General features: G+C 40.7%; 1 protein-coding gene across 4 annotated transcripts in view; it reads right to left on the reverse strand.

Moving 5' to 3' along the window:
* The window catches only part of zgc:136493 (uncharacterized protein LOC692276 homolog), a 28,790-nt gene extending 21,801 nt beyond the window's left edge, over positions 1-6,989 (reverse strand). Inside the window, exons 1-2 of one of the 4 annotated variants that reach the window (XM_052016915.1) lie at positions 6,967-6,989; positions 6,423-6,575 (exon numbers count right to left, since the gene is read on the reverse strand). In XM_052016915.1, coding sequence (XP_051872875.1) covers positions 6,423-6,440 — 18 coding nt within the window. In that variant the 5' untranslated portion in view covers positions 6,441-6,575; positions 6,967-6,989. Of the gene's footprint in view, positions 1-6,422; positions 6,632-6,966 lie in introns of all 4 variants that reach the window. The other 3 variants (XM_052016918.1, XM_052016916.1, XM_052016919.1) reach the window with 3 other exon arrangements.
* Between the last annotated feature and the right edge of the window lie 4,364 nt (positions 6,990-11,353).

Below are 11,353 nucleotides of genomic sequence, written 5' to 3' on the forward strand. Positions count from 1 at the left end.
ATTTGTAAGTTCTGTTACAGAACCTTCCCATTTCTTCATATTTTCCTTCTACAGTTTATCTAAGCAGGAATGACCCAAAATCATGAAGAGTTGCATCGCATGGGTGTGAGTCAATCAAGGGCAGATGTTTCTCTACACTAAAGCAGATTGTCTTTATATGTTGCTGAGCTTTTAACTAAATCCACAGAGTAATATTTTCCTGTCATTTTTATTTTTAGGATACTTTATTTCTATTTCTGTTTGGTGTGCTTATTATTTTTAACTAAATAAGGGAAGGAATAAAAAGGAGGGACAGATACATAAAACTGAAATAGGAAATGGCATGGATTGCAACCATATAATTAAGAGCACTGAATGAAGACCTACAGAAACTGAAGCAGAATTTCAAAGACGCTAAGACGTGGTAACATTCATACTTAGGGGCAAATCTATTGGATATTTGAAGTGTTTTTACGTAATGTTAATGGATTAGAATATAATGGGAAACATTAATAATTCATGGTAATTCAAACTCCACAAGGATTTGGGAATGAGACAACTGATAAAATAAAGCCTTTTAAGATTTTAAAAGCTTTTCATAAGTTAAACATTAAGAGGCAGCTTCCAGTCATGCAGAATTCATAATCAGAGTCACAAATGGAAGATAGTCATTAATAAATTAAAGTAACTCAATAGATGTTTTACTCAAGGTAGTGTGAATTCAGAATAATAATCGCATGGAGCGGTTGAGGCAAGTAGCACTGATACCCTTCAGAGGTAAACCAAATATATGCACAAGGATAAAAGAAATGAATAAATTGATAAGATGAGAAGAGTTAAAGTGAGAGATGGCTTGTGCAGCAGGGACAAACCAAAATGGATCAACTTGCCTGTTCCTATGCTTAGAAATCCATGAAATACAATTACAATACAATTTTAGAATATTTTAAATAACCATACACATCTAAAGATCAACCCCAAGTTTGTCAGATTGTAATAGAAACCTAACTCATTTCCAACATCTTCCAAGGAAGAAATCTGCAGTCATTATAAGGTGAAGCAGTGAAATTCTCAACTGCAGAAGGCAGCGGAGACCAAATCATTTGTCACGAACCAGCAACAAAAGAAACACACTGAGCATGATTCAGTGTTAAAAACTATTTTATTAATCACTACTTATGACCATACGTAAAATAAAAGTAAAAATGTTAGTATGTTAGAATTCAAAAATGTGAAACCTTGAACGTTAACCCCAAAAACGAAACTCTTCGTGTGTGTGTGGCAAGGTCCCAAACTCCAAGTTCAGGAATGGTTCTTGAAGTTCAGTTCCACAAGCCATAAGGTGAAACATGAGCAAAGGCTTCTTCAACAACCACCGTTGTCTGAAGATAAGACGTAGATGTAGAGAAACATAGAGAGAGTAAATACGAAATCCAAATGTTCCACGATGGAACCCAAACGACACTTCAGTGTTTACTCAGTAGTGACTTCCTCACCCCAAAAAGCATCCGAATCGTGGTCGTCCACACACAAATACCTGTTTCCTTCTACAGGTCAGCAACAAAGTGAACTCCACTGGATTACTTCCAATTTCCATACATGGATTTCAGTGGCAGACACAGTTATTGTTTCTCTGGCAGGCTGGTGTCTCTCTCCCTTCTCTCTCTCTCTCTCTCCTTCTGACTTCTTCAACAACGTCATTACGTCCTTTATCTTCTATTGACGTAAGCACCACACACACACACACACACACACACACACACACACACACACACACACACACACACACACACACACACACACACACACACACACACTCACACTCTATCTTAAAGGGACATTCACTGAGTCCGTAACACATTAAATATATTCAAGAGGGAGTAGATATTTTTCTTACTTATGAAGAGATCAAGGGATACAAGGAGAAGGCAGGAACAGAGTGCAAAAGTGGATGATCAGCCATGATCACGTGGAATGGAATAGCAAATCCTGATGAGCTAAGTGGCTGCCTCATCCTCATATTTCCTCTGTCTCTACATTTCTGTGATCCCTCCCCACCAATGGTAGTATCTACAGGAGGCACTGCCTCAAGAAGACAACATCCATCATCAAAGATCCCCACCATCTGGGCCATGCCATCTTTTTGCAGCCACCATCAGGCAAGAGGTACAGAAGTCCCACACCACCAGGTTCAAGGCAGCTACTTCCCTTCAACCATTTGGTTCTTGAACCATTTGACAAACCCTAATCACCACTACAACCACTCTAATCACTTTGAACTAAAATGGCTTTTTTTTGTTCTAATTACAATTTAAATTGTAAAAATTTACAAGAAATTTTTACAATTTTCTTGTAAAAATTGTGTATAATTTATGTTTTTCTTGTGAATGCTGCTTATAAGATGCTATGTGCCTGTGATGCTGCTGCAACTAAGTTTTTTCATTGCACCTGTGCATACATGTACCTGTGCATATGACAATAAACTCCACTTGGTTCGAGAAAGGCCCAGCAGCATCTTTTTGGGCAATTGTAAGCCAGCAAAGTTCAGTAAAGTAATCCTCCTTAACAGGTAAGGCAGGCAGAATGAAAACTGAAGGGGTAAACCAGGGAGAGCATAGGACTCAAAACTGGAGAAACGATAAAAGAGATAAAACAGAGAACAGACTTACGTTATACACAGTAAATAATCAGTCAAGACTTACAAACAACGATACCATTCAGTGTGAGGTTTCAATGGCTGATAATGAATTATTTCCCTATATTGTTGTTGTTTAATACTGATAACTAAGTTTTAATCATTCCCTAGCAACCCAAAATAAACTATTTCTGAAGTACTTTTATTTTAAACTCTTAAAACAACTATTTTTGATCCATAAATGTAAGAACGTCTAAAAATTAGATCTGTTCTACTAGTCAGCAGGTTATTCCACTTCAACTGTATATTCACGACCTCATGTGAAACAGAATTAACATTGCATTTACTCAAATGTATGTAATCTCCCCTTTGAAACAATATATTTTTATCAGCCATCAGTGAAAAAAGGAACCTATGAAACAGAAGCAGGAGTAGGAGTAGGCTATTTGACCCTTCACACCTGCTCCACTATTCAGTAAGATTCATGGCTGATTTTTACCTCAGCATTAATACCCTGCACTAATCCCATAATCCTTGATTCCCTTATTATCTACAGATCTGCCATAAACATGCTCCACAGCTAAACCTACACAACCCCCTTGGAAGCTTCTCATTTCAGTCCCGAATTGGCTGAGCGCTAAATCTAACTTTTGGTTCTAGACACCTCAAGTAGGAACATTTCATTCTTGCAACTCTTCTGTCATGCTGTGTATGAATTTTTCTCTTTTCAATTAGATCACCTCTCATACTTCTAAACTCTAAGAGTATCAACCCATTCTGCATAATCTCTCCTCGCAGAACCACATGTCCATTCTGGGAATGAATTACATTCCATCTGTCACAAGAAAATCCTTCCTCTGTAAACAGACTAGAACTGTGCATAATATTCCAGATGCACTTTTACCAGGACCCCATATGACTGCAGGAAGACATCCTTATTCATGTGCTCCAATCTTTTTGCAATAAAGGTCAGCATATTGCTTGCCTTCCAAATTACTGGTGGTGTCTGCATATCAACTTTCAATAAGTTATGTATAAGGACACATAGATCCCTCCGAGTACCAACATTTTTCAGTCTCTAAATATTTAAAAAAATACTGCTTTTCTCTTTTTTCTTCAAAGTGGATGATCTCACATTTTTCCACATTATATCCATCTTCCAATCTTCAGTCTTTCACCTAGCCTGTTCCGATCCCCCTGAAGCCTCTGTGCATCCTCCTCATACCACTTATCACCACCCAGCTGAGTATATTACATTTGCAACCCCCACCTCCATTTAAATCACTGATTTAGATTGTGAATTGTTGGGGCTACAGGTTTGATTCCCTGGGGCAGCCCATTGTCACAGCCTGCGAATCAAAAATAACAAAAGTTTATCAATAATTTTGTGTCTATTAACCAATCTTCAATCCACATCATTATTACCCTCAATTTCATGTGCTCTAAATTTGTTTAATGATTTCTATGCCATTTTATTGAAAGCTTTCTAAAAGTCTAGATATGCCACATCCACTAAGTTACTATTTACCCACTCTGCCTGTTACAATCTAAAAAAGTCTAATAAACTTGTCAGACATAATTTCCCTTTCATCAATCCATGCTGACTCTGCTCAACACCATTATTCTAAGTGATGTATTACTGCTTCCTTAATATTAAATTCTGGGATCCTACTATTAATGTCAGGCTAATTGTTCTGCAGTCCCATTTTCTCTCTCCTTCCTTAAATAGTGGGATTGTAATTGCTACCTTCCTGTGGGAACCATCCTATAATCTATGGAAATTTGGAAGATGGCAGCCAGTGCATTCACTATCTCCATAGCTACCTCTTTCTAAACCTTGGAATGCAGGCCATCAGCTCCTGGGGATTTAGCAGCTTTCAGTCACATTACTATCCTCATTGCTTTCTTTTAAGCTAATGTTAATTTCTTTCAGTTCCGCATGCATTCTAGACCTGTTATCCTCCTCTTTCTTGGAATCTTTGTACTTTTTTCCTGTGAAGATATTTTTTTGTACAATCTCTGCCCTTTCCGCATTGGCCAATGCAATTTCTCCAGTCTCAGTAAGGGCCCCACATTAACTTCTGCTAATCTTTTACTTTTCACACATCCAATGAAGCTTTCACAGTTTGCTTTGATTTTTCTCACTAGATAAGTTTAATTTTCTACTTTCCTTTTCAATACCTCAATCCTCCTTTGCTGATATGTTTCAAATTGGCATTACATTGCCTGAAGAATAAACTGTTACCTTGAATGAAATAGTATCATCAAAAGTGAAATTGTTTGCTTTGTGTTCCAACACAGAGAGGAAGCTAATTTGTGCTCTAGTGTCACAAACTAGATACTCCTGGTTGTTGGGAGCATGGATAGACTTGGTGTGCCACAGTGGAGCAGCTAGTAGAGCCTATGCCTCACAGCACCAGAGACCCAGGTTCCATCCTGACCTCAGGTGCTGTCTGCGTGGAGCTCAAACGTTCTCCCTATGACCATGTGGGCTTCCTCCAGGTGCTCCAGTTTCCTCTCACATCCCGAGGACGTGCAGCTTGGTAGGTTAATAGGCCATTGTAAAATTGCCCCTAATGTGTAGGGGAGTAATAGAATCTGGAGGGAGTTGTTGAGAATGTAGGGAGAATAATAAAAGGATTAATGTAGAATTAGTGCACCATCAGCACAGACTTGGTAGACCAGAGGCTCTGTCTCCATGCTGTATTTCTCTTGACTCTATGAAATATACAACAGACAATTCCACACTGTCACAAATACATTCCAACAATTGCTGGTGGCATTTCAAGTTTTGTATGCAAAATCTGTGTTCACGTGAAAGCTAAGTAGACTGGAGAAGCTACCTACCAACTCACTCCAGGTGTATAAACAGATCTTGAACCAAACACAACTAATTTGTTCAACACAGAAATTCAACTTGAGGAACATTTGTGATGGTGTTCCAGTAATGACAGTTTAGGGACCAAATATTAGAGCACATCCTGGAGTGCAGGCAGATGGGATTAGTTTCATTTGGCATTTGGGCTGTAGACTCAGCCAGCCTCATCACAGGCACAACCCCCACCATTGAGGACATCTTTAAGAGGCAGTGCCTCAAGAAGGCGGCATCCATCATTATGTACTCTCACCATCTGGGATGTGCTCCCTTCTCATTACAAGAGGTACAGGAGCCTGAAGACCCACACACAATGTTTTAGGAACAGCTTCTTTCCCTCCTCCATCAGATTTCTGGACTGTCCATGGACACTACCTCATTATTCCTTTATTGCATTATTTATTTTTGGGTAACTTATAGTAATTTTTATGTATTGCACTGTACTGCTGCCGCAAAACAAACAAATTTCACGACATATGTCAGTGATAATAAACCTGATTCTGACCCTGATCATGGTCAGCACAGATATTGTGGGCCAAAGGCCTATTCCTGTGCTGTGCTGTACTGTTCTGTGTATAAATCTATGTATCATTCTGCTGGTAAATAGGAATCAGTTCAGTGAAGTCAAGTGATTGGACAGGACTGAAGATTATCCCTGTAAGTGGGATCACAATGTCCAATTGCTAATGAGAGGCCAGTTTGTAACAGTAATGGTTTCTGATGCCAAATCTATGCTTGATAATTTTCCACAAACCTTCTACATTTACCTGCAAGATGTGAAAACAATAGCACTACATTAATGATGAATTTTTGTTGAACTTTTAATGAATGCTTTTGCAACACAGAGGCATAAGACTATCATAGGCAAGCCTTCCTTGACAATTATTAACTTAACTTTCACTATGCTTAAGATAAAATATCACTCAATATTACCTGCAATGATTCAATCATTACCTTGCCTTCAGCTGATGTATCAACAACTCTCTTGAGACAGTGGATGTGAATTTCTTCAGAGCTGCTCCAGCACTTCTGCTGCAACCTTACTGGATATGTAGGTTTCTGACCACACTTTCCTCCGAGTTACAACTGAAAGGGAGCAAGAAATTCACTCCCAATGGCCCTGGAATTTCATATGTGTCTCCCTGTTGTGTGAAACGGTTCTTTTGGAATCTTAAAGGTAGAGGAACTCTGGACACAGTCTTTGTAATTTAAAAAGTAGTTTAATCACAAAGGCAAACGCGGGGACAGAATGAATAGGAACAGATGCACACTCACACACACGCAGGAGACCACAGATGTGAGGGGGGATCACAACGAGGATGAGATACACACACAAAAGCACACAATAAACAAGGTACAGCTTATTAAGGGCTAACACTTCAATGCCTGAATACCTTGACCGAACAAGCATTGGCCCTAACACTCCCTGGATTCTGACTTAGACGCCCCCAAACCACGTGGTGATGCCCACTCTTACCAGTGGTCTCTGCAGCGTTGTCTCACTACTCCTGGGGCAGTCGAGAGAGACCAGGGGATTGCAACACTCTTTATAGTGCTAGGAGGGTGGGTGGAGCCTAGCCAGATGATTTAGACAGGCCAGTGGTTTGGAGGCCAAGGACAAAGGTGCCTGCCACAGCCAATCCCTATGCCCACACCTGATGGGTGGGGTGAAGCCACACCTTGATTGACAGTGGTGCCACTTCCAATCCAAAGAGCAATGCTGTCCTCTAACCAGCGGGGTCAGTGTCATTACGATCACGTGACAGCCATGTGCTCTCACGCTACACTCCCTCTGTAACTCAAGCGGGAGACTGGTAGAAACTCCACGCAACTACTACAAATTGGATTTAATCCCCACCAATCAGAATCGGTAATGGTAGCCACGTACTGACTGAACTGTCACAAATAAAAGTGGTTCCCTCTCTTCCTTCAGGGAAGATAATCAGCTACATAGAAAATAGAACACTACAGCACAGTACAGGCCCTTCGGCCCACAATGTTGTGCCAACATTTTATCCTGCTCTAAGATCTATCTAACCCTTCCCTCCCACATAGCCCCCTATTTTTCTATCATTCATGTGTCTAGCTAAGAGTCTCTTAAATCTCCCTAATGTGTCTGCCCCTGCATTCCATGCACCCACCACTCTCTGTGTAAAAAAACTTACCCCTGACATCCTCCTTATACCTTCCTCCAATCACCTTAAAATTATGTCCCCTCATGTTATCCATTGTCGCACTGGGAAAAAGTCTCTGACTGTCCACTTGATCTATGCCTCTTATCATCTTGTACACCTCTATCAAGTCACCTTTCGTCCTCCTCCTCTCCAAAGAGAAAAGCTCTAGCTCACTCAACCTATCCTCATAAGACATGATCTCCAATCCAGGCAGAATCCTGGTAAGTCTCCTCTGCACCCTCTCTAAAGCTTCCACATCCTTTCTATAATGAGGCGACCAGAACCGAACACAATTGTGCTACCAGTACCAGGTCTGGCCCACGTGTGACTCAATGTGAAGAAGTCATAACTGACCCCTGAGCAAGTTAGTTCAGGGGGCAATTATAGATGGAGAGTAAATCCTAGCCAGTCTTCTGCACATCCATTGAGCGAACAAAAAAATGCTGAATATGCATTGTGGTCATGAAGGTTACTTTGACCTAATGTTTCCAAAGGAGAATATGCATCTGTTAAAGATTCATTAGAAATAACACAAACCGGCAGGGTTACAGTCCCTACCAAGCTTTGGAAAGGCCATCATGACTTACCTAATTCCATTCTGCACCATTGAAGATCTTATCAATTGGAATCATTATCCTGATGAGGGGTTGTCTAACACAATTGGTTATCCACCATCAGAGGCACTCGAATGATAGATGGCAACCTCACAAGCAAAGCCCACAAATTAAGAACAATTAAAAAAAATTATAATTGGAGAATCACACTTTCCACAAAATATTCCTTATTCAAAATCCACACAGATGTATTACTAGCAGAGTTTGAAGAACATCTACACGACAACCCTTGGCCTCCACTACAGACAAAATTAATAAATCCAGTTCAGACTGGATAAAAAGTTACCATGTCTGTTTACATGCATTCTCGCAAGTTTCGCCATATGAATTCCTGATCATCCAGTCAAATGTCTTCTTTCTCTATCTCTTAATCAAAAGAGCTCAAGGAAAAAAATGAATAATTTTTCTAATCTTAATGACATTTTTCTTCTAGGTTGCTTGCACTAGTGCCTTGGAGTTTAATATTTAATTCTTGGAGTTTTCAAAAAAAATCTGCAACATTGGCAACATTAAACAAGATGAGCATGCTGTTACAAATTTGCAGGTTTTAACTTAAATGTTGGCAAAACAACGGAAAGATAGTATCAATGTCCCACATTACCTGTTGTTGCTACACTAGTTTTACTGGTTTGATTTCTACAGGGGCAGTTCTCACAGGTCAGGGCCAGTTCTCTGGGTTTAAGATTTAGCTGCCAATAGCAGCTGAATACAGTAACACAAACTTTAAGAAAAAGTCACACAGATATAGTCTATGAAGCACAAAATAAATAGGCCTGAACTTAATGGGAAATACCAGCCGTCCATGCAAATGTGAAAGCCATAAACTTGCTTGATGATGCTAAGATTTTCCTGACTGCAGCGTGACTTGGGACTCATTGTGGAGTCCAGCAGTGCAGCTTGATTTGCTGTACTCACCCTCCTCAGTTACAGACACCGACTTATGGACACCCATACATACAAATGAGCTCCCATAAATATTATTAAATTCAAACAAGAAGCAGCCTGGAAAAATACTTGTTTACAATGTAACCTCCCTGCAGTAATCAGACACCATTGTCTCTGAAGAACACAGGCTGCCAGTTTTGGCAGGGGAGGCCACTTAAGAGCGTTGCTTTGAAAATTGACAAGCAATCACTTCTATAGATACTAGTGCAATAATACTCAGTTAAACAATGGAGCATTCACTGACACTTTAAGACCATTGAGCATGGGGCAGCCTGATTCTGTACCATTGTAACTAATTAGGGGAAGACAATAAACGGCCCTCATTAACAACATTTATTACAATACTGTGGAGGTATGGTTAATGTATTGAGTCATTTTGTGTATTTTTCGACTTATGGATGAAGGAGCTTCAGGCTGAAACATTAACTTGTTTCTTTTTCACTGATGCTACCAGACCAGCCGAATTTTTCCAATGTTTTCTGTTTTTAAATTAGTTGTTGTAGCAAGGTTGGTTAAGGAAATAATTACAGCTTGTGAGGTAGGACTAAACATTAGATAAATCTGTAAATGGGGCCATGTAGCGTGAAAGGAAAAAAAATGACATTACTTGGAATGCACTAGCGCTTTTTTTATTCGTTTATGGGATGTGAGCTTTACAGGCTGAGTCAGCATTTAATTGCCCACCCCCAATTGCCCTTGAAAGTAGGCAGGCACAGTAGTGTAGCAGTTAGTGTAGCGCTTTACAGCGCCAGCGACCAGGGTTCAATTCCGCCCACTGTCTGTAAGGAGTTTGTACATTCTCCCCATGTCTGTGTGGGTTTCCTCCGGGTGCTCCAGTTTCCTCCCACATTCCAAAGACGTATGGGCATGCTATGTTGGCGCCAGAAGCATGGTGACACTTGCGGGCTGCCCCCAGAACACTCTCCTCAAAAGATGCATTTCACTGTGTTTCGATGTACATGTGACTAATAAAGATATCTTAATCTTATCTTAAAAGATGATGTGAGCTGCCTTTTTGAACCGCTGTAGTGTGGGTATACCCATAATGCTGTTAGGGAGGGAGCTCCAGGATGATGACCCAGAGATTGTGAAGGAATGGCGATATACTTCCAAATCAGGATGGAGTGTAGCTTGGAGGGAAACTTCCAGGTGGTGGTGTTGCCATTCTTTTAGAGTCATAAAGTCATTCAGCACGGGGATAGGCCCTTTGGAGCAATTCATCCATGCTGACTGTGTTGCCCAGCGAGCTAGTTCCATCTGCCTGCGTTTGGCGCATAGCCCTCTAAACCACTCCTATCCATGTATGTATCTGGATGGCTTTTAAATGTTGCTAATGTGCCCACCTCAACCACTATTTCTGGCAGCTCGTTCCAAATACGCACCATACTTTGCATAAAGAAGCTGCCCCTGATGGCCCTTTTAAACCTCTCGCCTCTGATCTTAAACCTATGTCCTCTTGTTTTTAGCACCGCCTCCCTGGGAAAAAGACTGTGTGCTTTCACCCTGTCTATGCCCCTCATGATCTTACATACCTCTATCAGGTCACCCTTCAAATCTCCTACATTCCAGGGAATAAAGTCCTAGTCTGCACAACCTCTCCTGTAACTCAGGCCCCCAAGTCCAGGCAACATTGTGGTAAATCTTTTCTGCACTCTTTCTAGTTTAATAACATCTTTCATATAACAGAGTGACCAAAACTCCAAGTGTGGCCTCACCAATATCTTGAATAACTGCAACATAACTTCCCAACTCCTATATTCAATGCCCTGAATAATGAAGGCCAGGGTGCCAAACGCCTTCTTCACCACCATATCTACCTGTGACACTGCTTTCAGTGAACTATGCATTTCCACTCCTAGGTCCCTCTATTCCATAACAGAGCTGTCCTTCTATCTTTTGCTGTCCTTGTCTTTATAGCTGGTAGAGACCATGAATTTGGAAGGTGCAGTCTACGGAATCTTGGTGAGTTGCTGTAATGCATCCCATAGATTGTACAAAACTGCTGTTTCTATGCAGCAGTGGTGGAGTGAGTGAATGGTTGTGGATGGGGTGCCTACCATGCAGGCTGTTATCTTCTGTTTGGTGTTGAGCTTCTTGAGGGTTGTTGAAGCTGCGCTCATCCAGGCAAGTG

The sequence above is a fragment of the Pristis pectinata genome, chromosome 5, assembly GCF_009764475.1.
Source record: "Pristis pectinata isolate sPriPec2 chromosome 5, sPriPec2.1.pri, whole genome shotgun sequence".
Classification (NCBI taxonomy): Eukaryota; Metazoa; Chordata; class Chondrichthyes; order Rhinopristiformes; family Pristidae; genus Pristis; species Pristis pectinata.